General features: G+C 44.2%; 1 protein-coding gene across 3 annotated transcripts in view; it reads right to left on the bottom strand.

Annotated features, from left to right (window-relative positions):
- Positions 1–560: 560 nt before the first annotated feature.
- The window catches only part of MKRN1 (makorin ring finger protein 1), a 23,797-nt gene continuing 714 nt past the window's right edge, over positions 561–23,643 (bottom strand). For 2 of the 3 annotated variants that reach the window (XM_035254592.3, XM_035254593.3), the window contains exons 2-8: positions 16,093–16,221; positions 6,894–7,123; positions 6,197–6,423; positions 4,080–4,294; positions 3,220–3,330; positions 2,525–2,663; positions 561–2,156 (exon numbers count right to left, since the gene is read on the bottom strand). In XM_035254592.3, coding sequence (XP_035110483.3) covers positions 1,944–2,156; positions 2,525–2,663; positions 3,220–3,330; positions 4,080–4,294; positions 6,197–6,423; positions 6,894–7,123; positions 16,093–16,221 — 1,264 coding nt within the window. In that variant the 3' untranslated portion in view covers positions 561–1,943. The remainder of the gene's footprint in view (positions 2,157–2,524; positions 2,664–3,219; positions 3,331–4,079; positions 4,295–6,196; positions 6,424–6,893; positions 7,124–16,092; positions 16,222–23,643) is intronic. The other variant, XM_002751932.7, reaches the window with a different exon arrangement.

Below are 23,643 nucleotides of genomic sequence, written 5' to 3'. Positions count from 1 at the left end.
TTAACGTAAATATTATAACAGCAGTTATTTTTACGAATAAATGTGGGAAAAAGGTCACCTGAAGGTCTTCCATGGGAGTGGCAGAATGGTTCTTACCCACAAAAAATTCAGTGATGAAAATTCTTAAAAATTCACAAAATAATTATGCAGAACAATAAGCTTTCAAAATACAATTATGTTATGACCTTCCCCCTTATCTGAGGGCATGAAGCAAGTTCAACCACTGCATGGTAGCAGAAAACTGCTGGTGCCTTTTGCTGATCAGGTGGCCCAGCGTGAGTCTTCAACATTTTCAAGTAGAACTGTTTGATGATCCAGGCTGGTTAAGGTTTCCTTTCTCTCTCACATACATTTCTCTAAGTACCTATCCCCACAACATCTGACAGAGGGATCGATCAAAGAGTGAGTGAAAGAAAATCATTATTCTTCTTCAACATCGGCACATTTCAAAACAGCTCATTACACAGAAGAGCCAACTTGTTTTTTTTAATTGTTTTATTTGGGAAAAGTGCTTCTTACAAAAGGGCAGCTGCAAAATACAGAGACCTCTGCAACAATTATTTGTTTTTTCTTAAAGTGAAAGAATGGGTGGGATCCAAAGATTCAAAGTGGTAGATGGACAAACCAGGAGCATCCCCGAGTCATTTTCAGTAAACAGAGCAACAAAACACACAGGTAAAATTTCCAATCAAGGAATACTTCCAACAACTTAACTTCAGCTAGTCTCAGGGATTCCTAAGCCCTCCTCCCCTTTGGTGGAAAAGTATAACTTATTACCGCAAACCCATTACTCCATTACAATATACACCTTAGAACAGAGTTTTGAATCGCATCTGTCTACCTGAAAGCTCAAGGGTGGAATGAGGCAAATATCCACAAAAACAAACACAAAAACCTGACAACAAAATGCCCCAAATGAGGACAAAGGTTTCTTAGAAAGTGCCTGTACTGGAAAGGCTAGATCGTAAAACATTAAATACAACTGTGCATCCAAGACCCAGTTTGTGTTAATATATGGGATAACCAGGTAGTTTCAGCCTCTATGGCTAATCCCATTTCTCTATTTATAAAGACAGAGCAAGCACTGCTATATTGACAACTACCAATATACTGCTTTGTCCTTTAAGATCTATCTGCCACACAAGGCTTAAACCACTAAACCAAGTTTTTCTAAGGCTAAGAATACTGCATCTATGCAGGGATGAGAAGCTGCTTATCACACACCCACACTCACACACATCATGTCAGCCCTTGGGAGTCCACTTCCAACTCTGCATTGATGTTACGCCTCTATATCTTTATGTGTATTCTTTCACAACTTTCCTATCATGCAAAACAGTAGAAATCTCAACACATTCGCACCTGGCTCTGGTTACCCAGTAGTATTATTACTTGTGTGCAATTAAACAAGAGACCAAAACCACAGAACGAGTGCACGTGGCAGGGATTTCAGGGTAGGAAACAGATATAAACACAGATGTGCAGATTTCACCAGAAACCTCGAGAGTCCACATCCCATGTCTGCAGCAGAAGGCTGTCGGCCAGCTTAGGTCCCTTCACTCATCACTCCTATTCTTGGACCCCAAAGCAGGGCCACTGGTTTTACTTTTGAACCTGGGGTCCTCAAAATGAAGTGTGTGAAAAGTCCATTAACGCAATCTGGTTGAAAACAGATGACGCAACACACCTACACTAACTGTCTGACAGTTATATTTGTGTTACAAAAAACTAACTTTAAGATTTATGTTTTAACTTTTTTCAACAGGGAAAACACACTCCTCGGGGAAAGGTGAGGGGCTGAGAAGACAGGCCCTGGGTAAAAATTCTTACGACAGCACCTGGAGTTGAAAGGCCTGCCTAGGAGAGAACACAGGCACTGTCACACCACAGGGGACAGCTGCTGTCTGGGGTCAGCAGACCAGTTCACATGCCACGCAAGGTTGCTATAGATCCAAGTCATAAAAATCTTCCAGCTCATCATGAAACAAGTCCCACTCATCTTCAGAGTCTGTCAGCTCGTCGTCCCCACCTGCAGCCAAAAGCATAAGCAACATCTCGCCCAGCTCAAAGGTGACAACCTCTTCTTCATCGTTGTCAAAGGGGTTGCTGTTCTCTCTTTCCTCAATGAGTTCCCAGAAGTGGTTCCTTCGTTGGGCCTGTAAAAAACAAGGCCGTGATAGGGATGGCACTGTCGAGCAGTATCTTCTATCCTGTTGTTTATAAGGCAAAACGTCCAGCACACCAGAGGGCATGACGAACCAGACTTCTTAGTTAGGGTTTCCATTTTACCACTTCCTCCCCTATGGTTACTTGACGGAAATATATTGTTTAGGCTAGAGCTTTAACGCACATTTTTTTCCTTTCCTAGCCCTCCCAGTTTTCTGAGGTTTCCTTCCTTCTTTAATACTCCATAATTTCACTCCCAGACCTGAGTGTTAACCTTCTCCTTCCCCTGCCCCACTATGTGCAGGACTCAACTGGTATCTTGGTATTTCCCCTCTTTTAAAAAAACAGTGAGAGTTACCCGGTATCTGCTTGATGTTCCCACTTTCTGTCTCTGTGGCTCCTCTCTACGGCCATCAGGGTACGCATGCTTGTAAAAACAGTTCCCTCCAAATGGGCAGCTCCCACGTCCTTCATCAAAATACCTGCACGCCTTGTTGCTGGAAAGGAAAATATCGCAACCCTTATTCACAGTGGATTTCAGGTCTGTATTTGACTATCATCCAGGGTTTCTTTAAACAGGTAGGGATAGAACCAGTATGTCAGCTTAAAGCCCTCCCCAAGGTGTGTTCTTATAAACATGTGTGTGCCAATCCCTGAAACACTAGAAACCGGTAACTCTGTTCAAGTCTATGCTGATTAATAGCTCTAGCACAACCAAGTGCCATGTAGAGAAAATCTTCTAGAAAGCCAAAACACAAGAATATAGGACAGCTACGACATGGATACAGAATAAGGTAGAACCCCACTTGTGAGGCCTCACTTGTCAGCAGTAGAGACTCCTTTATAACACAGTCCCTTGGTATGTACCCCAAGGACTGTGTTATAGCAAGATACATACTAGGTAAGTGCTATCAGGGTGACAAAATAAACTGTCCTGGGAAGTAAAAGAAGGGTAGGAAGGAGGTAGGAGTGTATAATGCAGCACCATTCTTTTCAAAGTGAACCCAAGCTCTGTTGGGCTCTTCGCTTGAGAAAAGGCTGCAGTGCTCATACCTCATTGCCTCCTTGTATTTCAGAATGAGTTTCTGCTTCTCTTCTTTCTCCTCCACCCAGTACTCACTTGGAATGACAAAGTTAGATGTGATCCGGCATTCTGGGCAGGACCTAAGAAACAATGAACAGGCTGCAATGCAAATTCCCCTTTACAGGCCCACTATTCAAGGACACACCCTGGTGTGTAGCCTCCAGATTTAAAGACTTAACTGAAAGGCACGTGGGCATTTCCTAAAAGGGTTCCATATATTGTCACACAACTGACCATTTCTTTCAAGCAAGACAACCTCCTTTATAAATCCAACTCAAGGGCTAGCCAGTTCATTTTTCTTTTTTTAAAATAACTTAGGTAAAAAACAAAAACAAAAGAAGACATTTCACACAGACTCCTTTTTCTTTCGTTTAAATAAATTTATTTCTTGTAGCTTTGCTCTGTTTAGATTATGTAGTTTTTGTTCAGTTATGAGAACAATCTTTAAAGGATGGTGGATTATTGGCTAGCTTAATGGATGGAATAGGAAAGTGGCAAATGTAAAACGTCAGGAAACATACATTCAGAGCTAGATCAGTTTGTTCACTGAGCCTAAACTGGCTAATAATCCATTAAACACAATCTCCTCAGAAAAAGCACGAAGATTCTACTAACTGATACACAGGGTTTCCTCATTCAAATAAAAGTAGATAGACCAACTAACCTAGAAGCTAGCTGAAATACAAAGAAGAAATCCCCATTAGAATATCCCAGTTTCAAGATAAAATGCATGCATTTAAATGCGGTCCATCTGGTTGAAAGTTGGCACAAGTTACTAAATTCTTCCCCAAAAGAGAAAGCACAAATGAAGACTGGGGAGGAGTCTCACTTTATGATCTTGCTCTCAAATTGCTTAGCACTCCTCCACTTGCGAATGCACTTGAGACAGTAGGTGTGGTTGCAGTTGGAGAGGATCCCGAAGCGGCGCTCGCTGGGGTTGGCTTTCTCATAGACCACCTCCATGCAGATCCCACACACCATGTCCTTGCTGCGCTGCACAGCAAATGAGAGCTCCATGTCCTTCTCATGGGCCTCAATGCACGACTAGAGAAGGTGGGAGAGAACAAGTGGAATCCAGTTATTGAATCCTGAAAAACTTGAGCAACAGTTAATGATTCACATTCAGAGGATCAAATAGTCAACTGAAACAATGTTCCCAAGCTGACAGGCAAATCAGCTTTTATTACAAGTGAACACAGGTGCAGTGGGGTTTTTTGTTTTTGGCGGTGATACTTTACAATACTAGAAAATCAAACTATGAGGACTCAACTTCGGGAACTGAAAAATTACCGAATTTTCCCTGCCCTAAACTTGTAGCTCAACTATATTAAAGACAGTTTCCATACCGTTTGCTGCTGTTGTTATTTCTGGCTTCTATGTTAAGTTAAGGCCCTAGTTAAAACCTGTCAGAAAATAAGGGCAACAGGCACGTAACTCTCTTATGTCTTTAAGGAAAAAGAGCTTTTTCATTGAGATTATTTTTTCTTTTTTGTCTTTTATTTTTTCATTGAGATTTTTCAACTACTCAGCTCGACAGATTGATGTTCATTTGGGCACCTGGCCTAACATATAGTTTAACCTGCCTAAATTCACAGAAGTATGCTGAAGTTAGGGATCAAATTCTGTCTACCTTATACCATGCCTTTTTCCCTACAACCAAATTTAAAACTATATACCACCCAAGAGAACTGAAAACATATCTTTACACAAAAATTTATATACAAATGTTCAGAGCAGCCTTATTCTTAACAGCAGCCAAAAACTGGAATTGACCTGTGTCCGTCAACTCATGTGGCTTAGCCATACCACAACAATTTAGCCGTCAAAATGAAGAACTGCTACATCCAATGTGGAAAACCTTGAAAGCAGTATGCTAAGTGAAAGAAGCCAGTCACAAAGAACCACATTACAGGATTCCACTTATATGAAATGTCCAGAATAGTCCAATCCAGAGACAAGCCAGATTTGTTATTGCCAGGAACTAGAGGAAGGATAGAATCAAGAGTGACTAAAGGGTGTGGGGTGAAGAAAGTGTCCTGGCCAGGGGCAGTGGCTTACGCCTGTAATCCCAGCACTTTGGGAGGGCAAAGTGGGTGGATCACGAGGTCAGGAGTTTAAGACCAGCCTGGCCAAGATGCTTAAACCCTGTCTCTAAAAAATAGAAATAAAAAATAATTTTTAAAAGTGTCCTAAAGGGCTGGGCGCAGTGGCTCACGTCTGTAATCCCAGCACTTTGGGAGGCTGAGGCGGGTGGATCACGAGGTCAAGAGATCGAGACCATCCTGGTCAACATGGTGAAACCCCATCTCTAATAAAAATACAAAAAATTAGTTCGGCACGGTGGCGTGTGCCTGTAATCCCAGCTATTCAGGAGGCTGAGGCAGGAGAACTGCCTGAACCCAGGAGGCGGAGGTTGCGGTGAGCCGAGATCGTGCCATTGCACTCCAGCCTGGGTAACAAGAGTGAAATTCCATCTCAAAAAAAAAAAAGTGTCCTAAAATTAGTAAAATGATTAACGGCTGCACAACTCTGTAAATATACTAAAAAGCAATGAAATGTGTGTTTCCAAGGGTTAAGTATACTGAATGTCAATCTCAGAAACATTACTTTTTAAAAGAGGGGAAAAAAATATTAAGTCCATAGCCTGAGGTTCTGGAAGTATGACTTTTTTTTCTTTTGCCTCAACCTCCTGGGCTCAAGCAATCCTCCCACCTTAGGCCCCCAAGTAGCTGCGACTACAGGCATGCAGCTTCATGGCCAGTTAATTTTGTTCGCTGGAAATGACTTCTTGATAAAGCATCCAAGAAGCCCAAGGAAAAGCAATTCCCTACTCACTGGTAACTATTCAATTCATCCAATGTTTCTGTGAAATAAACCCACAATGCTGTGAAAGGGCAAATATTGATTCTCACACCTAATAACACATGCATCTCCCTGAAGACTTACTTTTATATGCTCTGATCTCTGGGCAGCATCCATCGGATGCAGGACCTGCAGCCCACACATGTCACATGAATCTCCGTGGAGATACACACAGTTCTCCCCGTATCGGCACTCTCCCACTGCAGCATAGGGGCACAGCTGCTTCTTTGTTTCCACGGTGGTTTGCTCTTTCTCTGATTCTTCCTTGGTCACTGAGCCCTGCAGGGGTGCTTCAGTGCAGGAAGGCGCAGCTGAAAATGTATAAGAGGGTGGTAAAGGTCCAAAAGGATAAGGCAGATACATGAACTATAAGGGAACTTAGAACCTAACAGCAAAAAATAAAAATAAAACTGCAATTAAATACCATAACAGTCTACTGAACTAATTTATTCATGTGAAAGAAAGGAATTCTTTCTAATGCTGGCATTTCCAAGATTAGGCTTATTAAAAAAACACTGATTTTTTATATATGTTTTGGGTCGTTGAAATTTAATTTCAAAAAGTACTAATTAAAGAGAGGATTCAGTTTTTCAAAACATTCTGAATTCATTTTACTGGGATTCAAAGTTTCCTTCACCCCATCTGTAAATCTCAGGTAATCCAATTTTACTAAGATTAAACTAAAAAAGGAATGGAAGCAGAAAGGGGAAAGGTGTCAAAGCTGAGCAAATGGATGTACTGCTCTCTAGCCCTCTCTTATTTTCTTCTTCAGAATACTTACTACGGCCACAGTAGGGTTGCCCAGGAACAAACTCAATAGCATTCACCCAGTCCTCTGAACCTGCTCCTACAGTTGCAAAGTTTGAATTTCTTGACTCAGCGTCACTTGTATTCATTTCAACAAGTGGTCCAACTACTGATGAGAGACTTGAGGAAGTGGCAAGGGACGACTTTGTAGTTAGCTCTGTAGCAGCTGCTTCTTCCTGTTTCACTGGCTTGCTATGTTCATACCTAAGAAAAAAATGTAAAGTAAGCAGCCGGCCAGGTGTGGTGGCTCACGCCTGTAATCCAGCACTTTGGAAGGGCGAGGCAGGCAGATCACCTGAGGTCAGCAGTTTGAGACCAGCCTGCAAAGATTAGCTGGGTGTAGTGGTGGGTGCCTGTAATCCCAGATACTTGGGAAGCTAAGGTAGAAGAATTGCTAGAACCCAGGAGATGGAGGTTGTGATGAGCCGGAGATCAAGCCATTGCACTCCAGCCTGGGCAAGAGAGTCAGACTCTGTCTCAAAAAAAAAAAAGGTAAGCAATCACTGCCTAACTTCTTTTTTTTTTTTTCTTTGAGACGGAGTTTCGCTCTTGTTACCCAGGCTGGAGTGCAATGGCACGATCTCGGCTCACCGCAACCTCCGCCTCCTGGGTTCAGGCAATTCTCCTGCCTCAGCCTCCTGAGCAGCTGGGATTACAGGCACGCACTACCGTGCCCAGCTAATTTTTTGTAATTTTAGTAGAGACGGGGTTTCACCATGTTGACCAAGATGGTCTCGATCTGTTGACCTCGTGATCCACCCGCCTCGGCCTCCCAAAGTGCTGGGATTACAGGCTTGAGCCACCGCGCCCGGCACTGCCTAACTTCATATATTCTTTTTTTTTGGCGATGGAGTCTTGCTCTGTTGCCCAAGCTGAAGTGCAGTGGCATGATCTCCACTCACCACAACCTCCACCTCCTGGGTTCAAGTGATTTTCCTGCCTCAGCCTCCCAAGTAGCTGGGATTATAGGCGCCTGTCACCACAGCTGGCTAATTTTTGTATTTTTAATAGAGATGGCATTTGATCAGTTTGGTATCAAACTCCTGACCTCAGGTGATCCACCTGCCTGCCTCGGCCTCCCAAAGTACTGGGGCTACAGATGTGAGCCACCACGTCTGGCTATATATTCCCAATATATTCCTTGGATTCTCTTTGATTTTTTTTTTTTTTTTTTGAGACAGAGTTTCGCTCTTGTTACCCAGGCTGGAGTGCAATGGCGCGATCTCGGCTCACCGCAACCTCCGCCTCCTGGGTTCGGGCAATTCTCCTGCCTCAGCCTCCTGAGTAGCTGGGATTACAGGCATGCACCACCATGCCCAGCTAATTTTTTGTATTTTTAGTAGAGACGGGGTTTCACCATGTTGACCAGGATGGTCTCGATCTCTTGACCTCGTGATCCGCCCGCCTCGGCCTCCCAAAGTGCTGGGATTACAGGCTTGAGCCACCGCGCCTGGCCTTCTCTTTGATTTTTGAGTGCAGAGAGAAGCCTATGATTCTGCATGTCTAGTTATACCAAGTGTGATGTCAAGACTGATGGTTCAGAGACCACACTCCTGAGTAGCAAGGCAATAGACCAGGGTATCTGCAAACTTTAAAGCATCAAATACATAAACATATTAGGTTTGTAGATCCTACAGTCAACGTCACAACTATTCACCTTTGCAAGTGCAGTCCAAAAACAGGCATGGGCATTATTTAAATGAATATGTGTAACTGTTCCAATAAAACTTGATTTATGACAACAGCCTTTGGCCAGATTTGGCCTGTAGGCTACATACTCCTGCTATATACCACTTATGACTTCACATTCCACTCTAATCAGGAGTTTCACACAGTTTGACAATCTATAATTCCCATGCTAACTCTGCCAGAAACCCTGCAGGCAAAATGGACTGATTTCAAAGCAAGGTTAACACAAAGTCAACAAGCAGACATGTAGAACATTTTACCAACACATCGGTTAAAATGCTGTCAATATTAAAAGGTACAGACAATATTTACAAAACACACAATATGGGCCAGGCGCAATGGCTCATGCCTGTAAATCCCAGCACTTTGGGAGGTCAAGGTTGGCGGATCACAAGGTCAAGAGATCGAGACCATCCTGGCCAACATGGTGAAATCAGTCTCTACTAAAAATACAAAAGTTAGCTGGGCATGGTGGCACGCGCCTGTGGTCCCAGCTACTCAGGAGGCTGAGGCGGAAGAATCGCTTGAACCCAGGAGGCGGAGGTTGCAGTAAGCCGAGACTGCACCACTGCACTCCAGCCTGGCAATAGAGCAAGACTCGGTCTCAAAAAATAAACCAAACCAAACCAAAACACACACAATATGTACATTGTTTCTAAATCCATCTATTCACTATTTCCCCTTCCAAACTTCCCCATTACACATTCTTTTCTTTTCATCAGGAAACATTAAACCGTCACCATCTCCAAATACATGGGGAAGAAACTTCCTTTTCCTTCAAGAGCCGTCTTTCTAGCAAGGTGCAGTGGCTGATGCCTGTAATCCTAGCACTTTGGGAGGCCAAGGTGGGCAGATCAGAGGGTCAGGAGATAGAGACCAGCCTGGCTAACACAGTGAAACCCTGTCTCTACTAAAAAATACAAAAAACAGGGCCGGGCGCGGTGGCTCAAGCCTGTAATCCCAGCACTTTGGGAGGCCGAGGCGGGTGAATCACGAGGTCAAGAGATCGAGACCATCCTGGTCAACATGGTGAAACCCCGTCTCTACTAAAAATACAAAAAAATTAGCTGGGCATGGTGGCACGTGCCTGCAATCCCAGCTACTCAGGAGGCTGAGGCAGGAGAAATGCCTGAACCCAGGAGGCAGAAGTTTCGGTGAGCTAAGATTGCGCCATTGCACTCCAGCCTGGGTAACAAGAGCGAAACTCCATCTCAAAAAAAAAAAAAAAATCTCTCTTGCCTAGCACAGTGGCTCACAGCTGTCATCCCAACACTTTGGGAGTCGGACAAGGCCAGATCACTTAAGGCCAGGAGTTCAAGACCAGCCTGGTGAAACCCCATCTCTACTAAAAATACAAAAATTAGGCCAGGCGCGGTGGCTCACGCCTATAATCCCAGCACTTTGGGAGGCCGAGGCGGGTGGATCATGAGGTCAAGAGATCGAGACCATCCTGGTCAACAAGGTGAAACCCCATCTCTACTAAAAATACAAAAATTAGCTGGGCATGGTGGTGCACGCCTGTAGTCCCAGCTAGTCGGGAGGCCGAAGCGGGAGAATTGCTTGAACCCAGGAGGTGGAGGTTGCGGTGAGCCGAGATCGCGCCATTGCATTCCAGTCTGGGTAACAACAGCGAAACTCCGTCTCAAAAAAAAAAAATTAGGGCTGCGCACGGTGGCTCACGCCTGTAAATACAAAAATTAGCTGGACATGGTGGCGCGTGCCTGTAATCCCAGCTACTCAGGAGGCTGAGGCAGGAGAATTGCCTGAACCCAGGAGGGAGAGGTTGCGGTGAACTGAGATTGCACCATTGCACTCCAGCCTGGGTAACAAGAGTGAAACTCCGTCTCAAAAAAAAAAAAATTAGCTGGGCATGGTGCCACATACCTGTGATCCTAGTTACTCAGGAGAGGTGGAGGCATGAGAATTGTTTGAACCTGGGAAGCAGAGGTTGCAGTGGGCCAAGATAAGGACACTGCACTCCAGCCTGGGCATCAGAGCAAAACTGTCTCAAAAAAAAAAAAGAAAACAAAAATGCAGCATCTTTCTGCCTGAGCAAATTCTCACAATTCTTTCAGCATTTTACACTAAGAAACTGACTGAGTAACAGGGTCTCACTCTACCTCCTAGGCTGGAGTGCAGTAGTGTGACCTCAGCTCACTGTGGCCTCAACCTCTTGGGCTCAAGCAATCCTCTTTGCCTTAGTCTCCTGAGTAGCTGTGTGCCACCACCTTGGCTAACAATTTTTTTATTTTTTTAGAGAGCAGGTTTCCCTATGTTGTCCAGACTGGTCTCCAACTCCTGGGCTCAAGCAATCCTCCTGCCTTAGCCTCCTAAAGTGCTAGGCATAAGCCACCATGCCCAGCACACTGAGAATTTTATTCAGACTTAATGTATTAATTATGTTTGTAGTAAATTTAACTATTTTTGGTATCGAGTGGTTCTTATAAAACAGTACTAACCATGGGTAACCTGTGTTATAGGTGCCTGTTGTTTACATTTAAAAATAAAGTAAAATCTAAAGGCTCTACACTCCAGCTTATGGCAAACATTTTACTGAGCTGGCCTTTAATCATTGCAATATTCCCTCAAACATTCATATTCTAGAACTTTGTGGGGCTGAGGTAGATGGATTGCCTGAGCTCAGGAATTTGAGACAAGCCTGGGCAACATGGCAAAACTCCAGCTCTACCAAAAATTTAAAAATTCGCCAGGTGTGGTGATGGGTGCCTGTAATCCCACCTACTCAGGAGGCTGAGGCACAAGAATTACCTGAACCCATGCGGCAGACGCTGCAGTGAGCCGAGAACACGCCATTGCACTCCAGCCTGGGCAACAGAGTTAGACTCCATCTTAAAAACAAAAAAGGCCAGGTGTGGTGCATCTCATGCCTGTAATTCTAGCACTTTGGGAGGCCAAGGCAGGCTGATCACTTGAGGTCAGAAGTCTGAGACCAGCCTGCCCAACATGGTGAAACCCCTTCTCCAAAGACATTCATATTCCTTCTCGTAAGCCTTAGGTAAATCACCTGGCCTTGCAGCAAAAGTAAGCTGAGTATCCTGCTATCATCTACAAAAACCCAGTGCATCGTTCTATGAAATAGAATCCTGTATGCTGAAGGATAAGGAGAAGAAGCTACCATGAATATGCTCTTTCACTTGTATCATCTCACTTCACTCAAAAACTGCGGGGAAGTATTCTATCATAAGATGATGACCTCACGGTCCACTTAAGCGATAGTTCTAGGTCTAATGGGACTAAAGCTGCTCTACACAGTACAGCAATCACTGGCCAAATCTAGATCTTTATACCTAAATACAATTTAAAACTCAGTTCCCCCAGTCTTTCCTCAGCTGTATCTCCAAGTGTCCAAAAGCTACATGGAGCTAGAAGACTACCAATAGAAAGTAACCAAAGAACATTTCTAGTATTGCACAAAGTTCTACTGGATGGCAGTATTCTAAAATGTTACAGCAGCAAGTATCCTTAGTAATCTCACTTTTCATTTTTTCTTGTTTTTTTTTTTGAGACAGAGTCTTGCTCTGTCACCCGAATGGAGTGCAGTGGCACGATCTCAGCTCACTGCAACCTCTGCCTCCTGGCTTCAAGCTATTCTCTGGCCTCAAACTATTCTCTGGCCTCAGCCTCCCAAGTAGCTGGGATTACAGGCATGCTATCACCACACCCAGCTAATTTCTGGTATTTTTAGTAGAGATCAGGTTTCACCTTGTTGGCCAGGCTGGTCTGGATTTCCTGACCTCATGATCCACCCACCTCGGCTTCCCAAATGAAGTGCTGGGATTACAGGCATGAGACACCACACCTGGCCTCCTAGGTACAATTTTAACAGGAAAACAAGCAGTCATAGAGCAAGCCTCTCTTTAAGATTCCTTCTTTAGCTAGTCCATAATCAAGCTTTTAATAATCACCTATATCAGCCTGTCCTCAGTAATTATCACCAAACTTTCAAGTAGACTACTACTATAGTTCCCCTAATTCCTTTTACTTTGTGCTAAGAGATCTAAACCCAGCTCTGTTCTGGCTCATTCTCTAAAGAAAAGAGGCAGCTACATCCTTATTAAAAAGAAAACTAAGAGGCCAGGAGTTTGAGAACAACCTGGATGACATAGGGAGACCCTGTCTCTACAAATAAAATTTAAAAATTAGCCGGGCACGGTGGCTCAAGCCTGTAATCCCAACACTTTGGGAGGCCGAGGTGGGTGGATCACGAGGTCAAGAGATCGAGACCATCCTGGTCAAAATGGTGAAACCCCGTCTTACTGAAGATACAAAAAATTAGCTAGGCATGCTGACATGTGCCTGTAATCCCAGCTACTCAGGAGGCTGAGGCAGGAGAATTGCCTGAACCCAGGAGGCGGAGGTTGCGGTGAGCTGAGATCGCGCCATTGCACTCCAGCCTGGGTAACAAGAGCAAAACTCTGTCTCAAAAAAAAAAAAAAAAAAAAAAAAATTTAAATTAGCTGGATGTGGCAGCTACAGTGGGATTACAGGCATGAGCCACCGTGCCCAAACCTTTTTTAAATTTTATTTTATTTATTTATTTATTTAGAGACAGTCTCACTCTGTTGCCAAGCTGGAGTGCAATAGTGCAATCTCACTCGCTGTAACCTCTGACTCCCTGGTTCAAGCCATTTTCCTGCTTTAACCTCCCAAGTAGCGGGGTTTACAGGCATACACCACCACATCCAGCTATTTTTTGTATTTTTAGTAGAGAGGGGGTTTCACCATGTTGGTCAGGCCAGGCCGGTCTCTACTTCTGATCTCGTGATTTGCCCACTTTAGCCTCCCAAAGTGTTAGGATTACAGGCATGAGCCACTGCTCCAGGCCTTATTTTATTATTATTATTTTTGCTCTGTTGCCCAGGCTGGAGTGCAATGGCATGATCTCGGCTCACTGCAACCTCTGTTTCCTGGGTTCAAGTGATTCTCCCACCTCAGGCTTCCAAGTAGCTGAGATTACTGGCACACGCCACCACACAAGGCTAATTTTTGTTTTTCAGTAGAGACAGACTGGGTTGGGCTGGGCGAGGTGGCTCATGCCTGTAATCCCAGCACTTTGGGAGGCCAAGGCGGGCAGATCACCTAAGGTTCAGAGTTCGAGACCAGCCTGACCAACATGGTAAAATCCCGCCTCATTTAAAAAAAAAAAAAAAAAGAGAGAGACAGACAGATGGGGTTTTACCATGTTGGCCAGGCTGGTCTTGAACTCCTGACCTCAAGTAATCTGCCCACCTCAGCCACCCAAAGTGCTGAGATTACAGTGGTGAGTCACTATGCCCAGTCCCTTTCAACTTTTTTAAGTTGAGGTGTTTGCATCTGCCTCAATATTAGAGGCTCACCAAAATAGGGAACCTACCTAATTCTTTCTGGTCTCAAACTATTTGGGACTGGCAAATTGCCTGAAAAATAAGCTGGTTAATATTCAAAGCCTACGGCTTAGCACAGATTTCTTCAATTTAACCTTCAATTTTTTCCATTCACTCTGTCTACACAGTCCATTCAGAAGAGCACTTCTGAAATAAGGACCAACTGCTAATTAACAGTAACTTTCCGATTCTATCTCAAAGTCTATTCTCATCCCTCTGCTTGAGAGCTTGGATTCCTCACTCTCATCAATATTCAACTCCTCCTGCCTAGTCACAGTTGGCAGTAACTCTCAAAAGACTGGAACCCAGTTCAAGGACACAGCTCCCCTACAAATTAGCCTCAACACCTGCAGACTGTACCACTACAAAGAATTGCCCATTCATCATTGTAGGAGAAGTTCTCACAACTTTTTCTGCCTTTTATATTGGGACTGCAAAAGACATGTCTGGCAGAGTTTTCTTGAGAAGAATGTCATCGTGTCATTTTTTTTACCTTTTCAGCAATACTGCAATGAAAAATTAGCAGAAGGCAAATGAATAACAACTTAAAGTTTTCATGGAATCAACTTCTGAGCTCCTATAGAGTCATGTGAAAAAGATCTTCTCTTTCCCCTCCATCCTTACTGGATGCTCTAATAAACAGATGCGCAATGACTTAACATTAATATTCCACCCCATCAATAATTTCAGTTTCTTCTGAACTCTATAATCACTTGAACCCAGCGGCTCACACATTTTCTGATAATGATACTAAAAATGACTATAACACTGTCAAAAGTCTTACCGAGGGTAGTGGTTTAAAGTACATCCAGAACTCTCTGACATGCCTCCCTTCAAAAGGTGGAGCCCAATTCTTCTCCCTTTACATGTGGGCTGACTCAGTAACTTAGTCCAGAATCAGTGGAAGTGACAGTACATCACTTCTGACACTAGGTCATAAAGACACTGTGGCTTCTCCTTGCCTTCTCTGTTGAACTGCTTGCTCTGGGGAAAGCTAGCTGCCAAGCTCTAAGGACACTAAAGCATCACTATGAAAAGGCCCACATGGGCCAGGTATCACACCTGTAATCCCAACACTTGGGAGGCCAAGGCAGGCAAACTGCCTGAGCTCAGGAGTTTGAGACCAGCCTGGCCAACATGGTGAAATCCCACCTTTACAAAAAGTACAAAAATTAACCGGGTATGGTGTTGCACACTTGTAATCTCAGCTACTCAGGAGGCGGAGGCCAGAGAATCATTTGAACTCAGGAGGCGGAAGTGGCGATGAGCGAAGATCATGCCATTATACTCCAGTCTGCGAAGCAAGAGCAAAACTTCATCTCAAAAAAAAAAAAAAAAAGGCCCACATGGTGAGAAACTAAGGTCTCCTGCCAACAGCCGTTAAGAGTGAGCACACTTAACAATCCTGGTGGCCAGTCACGGTGGCTCACGCCTGTAATCCTAGCACTTTGGAAGGCTGAGGCAGGCAGATCATTTGAGGTTAGGAGTTTGAGACCAGCATGGCCAACATGATGAAACCCCGTCTCCACCAAAAATATAAAAGATTAGCCAGGTGTGGTACCACACACCTGTAACCCCAGCTACTCAGGAGGCTAAGGCAGGAGAATTGCATGAACCTGGGAGGTGGAGGTTGCGGTGAGCTGAGATTGCGCTACTGCACTTGGAAGCTACTGTACTTCCTTTTTTTTTTTTTGAGATGGAGTCTCCCTCTTTCATTCAGGCTGAAGTGTAGTGGCGCAATCTTGGCTCACTGCAACCTCCATCTCCTGGGTTCATGCAATTCTCCTGCCTCAGCCTTCCAAGTAGCTGGGACTACAAACAAACACCACCATGCCCAGTTGAGATTTTTCTGTATTTTGTAGACACATGGTCTCACTATGTTACCCAGGCTGGTCTTGAACTCCCAGGCTCAAGCAATCCTCCTACCTCAGCCTTCCAAAGTGCTGGGATTACAGGCATGAGCTACTGCACCCAGCCATGAGTTATTTTCAAGCATTATTTTTCATCGATTACATACATATAAGGGGTTAGAATTATGTCTTTTACTTTGACATTCTTCCTCCAACCCACCCATGAACAAATTTATAAGCAAATTCTTACCTGCAGCGGTCTCCATAAATACAGTACCCTCGCTGAAAATACTTGCACACTACACTATACGGACTGTCAGAGAGGTCATGAGAGTAGCGACAGTTATCTCCTTCCTTACAAACCCCATGCATAAAATACCTGTGAAACAAAGGACCACAAAATTGGATTAAATCCAATCCTTAAAAAGATTAAAACTAATTAGTATTCATGACTAATATATTCAACCAGCAAATACATAAACATAAAATAAAAACAAAGGGCTGGGCACAGTAGCTCATGCCTATAATCCTGGCACTTTGGGAGGCTAAGGTGGGCGGATCACCTGAGGTCAGAAGTTGAGAGACCAGCCTGGCCAATATGGGGAAACCCCATCACTACTAAATATACAAAAATTAGCCTGAAGTGGTATGGAGCATCTATAATCCTAGCTACTCTGGAGACTAAAGCTGGAGAATCACATGAACCCGGGAGGCGGAGGCTGTGGTTAAGTGGAGATTGCACCACTACACTCAAGCCAGGGCGACCGAGCAAGACTCCATCTTGAAAACAAAATAAAAATAAAAATAAACACAAAAAAAGTGGAACTAGACTGATCATAGAATAATCCATTTGGGCACTACAGGAAGGCTGCTCATAGACCCAGGCACCAATTTTCCAAACATTCATCTTGTTACTGCAGATTAAGTCTGACCACTGATGTCGTTTTACAGTCCTAGGGAGGTGGCTTCTTGCTTTCCACTAACTTTAGCAACAATGGCAGATCTGTCAAAAACAATCAAAGATAAAGAGTCAAGAAACAATGTGTGCTGGAAAGGGTCAAGCTACTGTGTATATTTTACTTCCTCAAGAAAGCCTTTTTGGCTGGGGGCAGTGGCTCACGCCTGTAATCCTAGCACTTTGGGAGGCTAAGGCAGGGGGATCACAAGTTCAGGAGATCCAGCCATCCTGGCCAACATGGTGAAACCCCATCTTTACTAAAAATCAAAAATTAGCTACATTTGGTGGTAAGTGCCTGTAATCCCAGCTACTTGGAAGGCTGAGGCAAGAGAATCGTTTGAACCCAGGAGGCAGAGGTTGCAGTGAGCAGAGATCGTGCCACTGCACTCCAGCCTGAGCAACAGAGCAAGAAAGCATTTTTAAGGCAGAGTACTATGGCTCATACCTATGGGGGACTAAGGCGGGAGGATCACTGGAGGCCAGGATTTAGCAACCACCCTGGGCAACATAGCTGAGAGTCTCTCTACAAAAATATGGTTAATTTTTTTTCTTTTCTTTTTTTTTTTAATAGAGTATCGATAGCTCCGTCACCCAGGCTGGAATGCACTGGCGTGATCTCAGCTCACTGCAACCTCTGCCTCCTGGGTTCAAGCTATTCTCCTGCTTCAGCCTCCTGAACAGCTGGGACTACAGGCTCGTGCTACCACACCCGGCTAATTTTTTGTGTTTTTAGTAGAGACAGGGTTTCACCTTGTTAGCCAGGATGGTCTCAATCTCCTGACCTCATGATCTGCCTGCCCGCCTAGGCCTCCCTCCCCAAGTGCTGGGATGACAGGTGTGAGCCACTGTGGTCAGCCTAATTTTTTTAAAATTAGATGGGAAATGGCTCCTCTTGCCTATAATCCCAGCACTTGGGAAGTCAAGGAGGGACATTATGGCAGAGTTTACGTAACACAGTGACAGTCTCTACAAAATACCGAAGAGAATTAGCCAGGCATGGTGACACACACCTGTAGTCCCAGCTACTTGGAAGGCGGAGATGGGAGGATCTCGAGCCCAGGGATGTCAAGGTTACAGTGAGCCATAATTGCACCACTACTCTCCAGCCTGGGTGACAGAACAAGACTCTGCCTCAGAACAAAGCCAAACCAGCCGGCTCATGCCTGTAATCCCAGCACTTTGGGAGGCAGGCAGACCACCTGAAGTTGGGAATTCAAGACCAGCCTGACCAACATGGAGAAACCCTGCCTCTACTAAAAATACAAAAAAATTAGCCAGGCACGGTAGCACATGCCTGTAATCCCAGACACTTGGGAGGCTGAGGTAGGAGAATCACTTGAACTCAGGAGCCAAGATCGAACCACTGCACCCCAGCCAGAGGACAGGAGTGACTCTCTCCATCTCAAAAAAAAAAAAAGTAAAAGAAGGCCAGGCGCGGTGGCTCACGCCTATAATCCCAGCACTTTGGGAGGCCACGGCGGGTGGATCATGAGGTCAAGAGATCGAGACCATCCTGGTCAGCAAGGTGAAACCCCATCTCTACTAAAAATACAAAAAATTAGCTGGGCATGGTGGTGCATGCCTGTAATCCCAGCTACTCAGGAGGCTGAGGCAGGAGAATTGCCTGAACCCAGGAGGCAGAGGTTGCGGTGAGCCGAGATCATGCCATTGCACTCCAGCTTGGGTAACAAGAGCGAAACTCCATCTCAAAAATAAATAAATATTTCTGTAAGCTTTAAAACCGGTTGAGTTTCATATCAATTTTTTTGACCGTTTATGAACGTAAATATGCGTTTTGTTTCTACATGCTACCACCAAAAAAAAAAAAAAAACAAACCGTCATCCAAATTCACCTTAATGTCACTGCCCAAGTTCAGCTTGCCTTTAAGTGGAAGCCCTGGGCCACATTTCATTTCTAAAGTTCCCTCCACTGTGCAGTCTCTGACTCCATGAGACACTGTCCAGTAATAAAGACAAATAAAGTTCACTAGAATCCCCCTACGGCTGTACCTCTTAGAAACCTAATAGTGTCACCAAGATAGAGAACAGTAAACTGCAAGTTAGCCTGTAAGGGTACAAGAGAACCAAACTGTTCCCTCAGAGTATCTCTCTAGGCATCTTAACCTCTTTAGGAATTTCTATAAATTATAAAATAGATATATGGCATTTAATCAAATGTCATCTGCTGTGACATTTCCTACTTTGATATTTAACTTATTTTTATTTATTGTTTTTTGAGACGGAGTTTCATTCTTGTTACCCAGGCTGGAGTGCAATGGCACCATCTCGGCTCACCGCAACCTCCGCCTCCTGGGTTCAGGCAATTCTCCTGCCTCAGCCTCCTGAGTAGCTGGGATTACAGGCACGCGCCATCATGCCCAGCTAATTTTTTGTATTTTTAGTAGAGACGGGGTTTCACCACGTTGACCAGGATGGTCTCGATCTCTTGACCTCAAGATCCACCCGCCTCAGCCTCCCAAAGTGCTGGGATTACAGGCTTCAGCCACCGCACCCGGCCCTGATATTTAACTTATATTGAGTATACTGTTTCTTAAACTAGATGGTAAATTCCCGATGGGTAAAGACTGTTTTATTACCCTTTTTATCTGTGTACATAATATGTACTTGTTTAGAAAAGGTAGAAGGTTGGGCGTGGTGGTTCATGCCTCTAACCCTAGCACTTTGGAAGGCTATGGCCAAGGTTCAAGACCAGCCTGACCAACACGGTGAAACCCTGTCTCCACTAAAAATACAAAATTAGCCAAGCTACTCGAGAGGCTGAAGCAAGGAGGCGGAGGTTGCAGTGAGCCAAGATGGTGCCATCACACTCTACCCTGGGCAACAAAAACGAAACTCCATTTTAAAAGAAAAAGAGTGGAGCAGGGAAAGGGGGACTGAGAGAGACTGCTGGATCATCCAGCATCCTCATCAGAGAGGACGCTGGGAAGCCCAAGGGTGTTAAGAGGAGCAGATCAGGTGTTGTGGCCACGCCCAGGTAACTTCCTTCCTTAAGTTACATTAGCCACATTTTTAAAATGTTTGAACCCGCATGGTGGCTCATAATTGTAATTCCAGCACTTTGGGAGGCTGAAGCAGGTGGATCACAAGGTTAGGAGTTCAAAATCAGCCTCACCAACATGGTAAAACTCCATCTCTACTAAAAATACAAAAATTATTTAGGCGTGGTGGTGAGTGCCTATAATCCCAGCTACTTGAGAGGCCGTGGTAGAATTAATTGAGCCCAGAGGTGGAGGTTGCAGTGAGCTGAGATCATGCTACTGTACTCCAGCCTGGCCAAGAGTGAGACCCCGTACCAAAAAAAAAAAAAAAAAAAAAAAACAACTTTTGAGGCTGGGTAGGGTAGTCCATGTGTGTAATCTCAGGACTTTGGGAGACTGAAGCAGGTGGATGACCTGAGGTCAGGCAATGGTGAAACTCCATCTCTATTAAAAATACAAAAAAATTTGCTGATGGCGAGCACCTGCAATCCCAACACCTAGGGAGACTGAGATATGAGAATCAACCTGAGAGGTGGAGATTTCAGTAAGCTGATATCGCGCCACTACACTTCAGCCGGGGCAACAGAAGGAGAGACTCAGTCTCAAAACAACGCTTTTGAGGCCAAGAATGGTGCCTCACACCTGTAATCCTAGAAATTTGGGAGGCTGAGGTGGGTAAAATGCTTGACCTTAGGAGTTCAAGACCAGCCCAGGAAACAGGGTGAGACCCTGCCTCTAACATTTTAATGCAAAAAATACTAGCCGGGCATGGTGGCTTATGCCTGTAGTTCCAGCTACTGGTGAGGTTGAGGTGGAAGGATTGCTTGAGCCTGAAGTGGAGGCTGCAGTGAGCCAAGACACTGCCACTGCACTCCAGTGTAGGAGACAGAATGAGACCCCATCTTAATTAAATAAATAAATAAAAATAAAGAAGAAAAGGCCAGGTGTGGTGACTCACCCCTGTAATCCCAGCCCTTTGGGCTGCTGAGGAGGGCAGATCATCTGAGGTCAGGAGTTCGAGACCAGCCTGGCCTGACAAACATGATGAAACCCCTTCTCTATTAAGAATGTGGCAGGTGTCTGTAATCCGTTACTAGGGAATTGCTTGGACCCCGGAGGCGGAGGTTGCAGTGAGCCAAGAACACACTACTGCACTCCAGGCTGGGCGACAGACCAAGATTCCATCTCAAAAAATGGTTTTTGTGTATTATTTCAACCACCAGAACACTCATCTACCATTATAGAAGCACTCTGATAAAGCAGGCTCTAAATTCAAATTACAACTTTTCTTTAAATATTAACTGTTCTCACTCAAAGGAACTAGAAGATGCAATGAGCATTTCTTAGTATTCCTCTAACAAAAAAATATGAAAAACAGCCTGATGGTGGCAGCATAACAGTTTCTTAGGAAAGTATTCTTAGGTTTTACTTAAGCTGCAGAAATAACACAATGAAAACCTCAGGAGAAACATTAGGAAAAATGTAACTGGAAAGAAAATACAGGTGATTCTGAGAATTAGAAACATTCTTATCAAAACTTCTAACTTAAGAGGATTACCCTGCTAAGAAGAATACAGCCTTAGTCAAAACACAGGAGTGATGTGCTATAGAAGAAATCACCACAAACACTAAAACACACGTGTACCCGATTCTCTTTAAAGGATGTTTACCTAGCAAACATTGAAAATGTTTATTTATAATACAGTATATACATCTGCACTGTCTCACGCACAACTAATATTGTTTCTCCCATTGCAGGTATGCCATGTTTACTTACTGAATGACTGAATAAGGTAGTTATGGCTGGAGTACGTGTGTCCAGTGTAATCCCAGCTACTAGGGAAGCTGAGACAGGAGAATCACTTGAACCCGGGAAGCGGAGGTTGCAGTGAACAGAGATCGAGCCACTGCACTCCAGCCCGGGCAACAGGGTGAGACTTTGTCTCAAAAAAAAAAAAAAAAAAAAAAAAAAAAAAGAACAAAAGGAAAAATATACATGTGCTCTGTCAAGCACTTCATCCTTGAATTTACAAGTGTGTGTGTGTTTTTTAATAAAAGCAGAGGAATCTTACAAAGTTCCCATTAAAGTGGGTAATTCTAGGTATGACTCTATCAACATCATTGAAGCATTTACTATCTGCTTATGCCAGGAACTGGGGAAAGCCCTGCAGAGGTAAACTAGAGCCCTACTCTTCTCAGAGAGCTCAAAGTGTACAATGAAGACCACAGTTAGGCCGGGCACCCTGGCTCACCTGAGGTCAGGAGTTGAGACTAGCCTGACCAACACGGAGCAACCCCATCTCTACTAAAAATACAAAATTAGCCGGGCCCAGTGGCGCATGCCTGTAATCCCAGGTACTTGGAGAGGCTGAGGCAGGAGAGTTGCTTGAACCCGGGAGGCAGAGGTTGTGGTAAGGAGAGATGGCACCACTGCACTCCAGCCTGGTCAACAAGGGCGAAAATCCGCCTCAAAAAAAAAAAAAAAAATTATACCTGACATTTCTTTATCTAAAGGAGAAAAGTAATTTAAGAGATCATGTTGATACCTGGAACAACCGAAAACAATGTCAAACACTAAAACTCAAAACCTAGCAAGGAATCCGCAGAACAAAAACTGCCTCAAGCAAAAAAACAAAAACTAGTAAATCTCCGCCTTCCTCTTTCTTTTCTTTTTTTTTTTTTTTGACCGAGTTTTATACTCTTTCCTCTTTCTCCCAGGCTGGAGTGAAGTGGCCAGCTCTCAACTCATCGAAACCTCTGCCTCCAGGTTTTAAGTCATTCTTCTGCCTCAGCCTCCCAAGTAGCTGGGATTACAGGTGCCCACCATCACACCCACCTAACTTTTCTATTTTTAGTAGAGACAGGGTTTTCACCATGTTGACCAGGATGCTCTCAAACTCCTGACCTCAGGCGGTCCGCCAGCCTCAGTCTCCCAAAATGCTGGAATTGCAGGCATGAGCCACCGCGCCGGCCTAGCCACCCCAACCGGTCAGTTTTAATTTTTAAAAGCTCTAACTGGCACAAATAGATTAACTGTAACATTGTAAAAGGGAAACAGATATTCAAACAACTCTGTCAAAGAGCAAAAACTTTTAAATCATTATTCCTTGTGATATTTCACTTTTATGATCCACCGATGAAGAAGACAAGTGACCTGAAATTGCGTTTGTGCCTTATCCCATTATATAAAATAATTAAGCTTATTCTTCACACCTTAAATGTATCGTATCGAAAACTGAGAGCTTCATTGTTGCCAGGAGAAATGTATCACAAAGACTGGCAAGGTTTCAAATTTCACCCTTAATAATACAAGCTCTTATTAGGAATTACTTTTAAATAATTGCGTATCAATACCATCCAGATGAAAATCGGCATTTCACTTGATTTCTTCAACCCATAGAAAAAGATAAGCTTACAGTCGATACTGATTACTATTTAGAAGCCGGAATATAAAAAACATATAATTAAATGCCCTCTTCTGCGTACAGCTACGAAGTTTTTACAAGCGTACACACCAGTACAACCGCCATCCCTTAATTTTTCTAAAATTTTAGTCTCCCATACCAAACCAAACCTCTCTTCCGGGAGCAAAGAGCCCTTGCACTCCCTTAAGAAGATGCGTTAAATTTCAAAAGAGGAACATAGCGCTGGGGGAGGGTAATAGTCGCTGCTAAAAACCGCGGGTGGATTAGACGACCCCGGCCCCCGTTTGCCTGATTCTAAGACAAAGCTCAGCACCGCCAACCTCGACAAACATACAAAGAAGATATACAAAAGCTTCTTCTCACGGTTGGGCGGAGGACCGGGGGGCGGAGGGACGTGAAAAAACGTTACAAACGGATGA

This window comes from Callithrix jacchus, chromosome 11, assembly GCF_049354715.1.
Source record: "Callithrix jacchus isolate 240 chromosome 11, calJac240_pri, whole genome shotgun sequence".
NCBI classification, from domain to species: domain Eukaryota; kingdom Metazoa; phylum Chordata; class Mammalia; order Primates; family Cebidae; genus Callithrix; species Callithrix jacchus.
The sequence above is the reverse complement of the archived record's forward strand: the minus strand, read 5'-3'. Positions and strand labels throughout refer to the sequence as shown.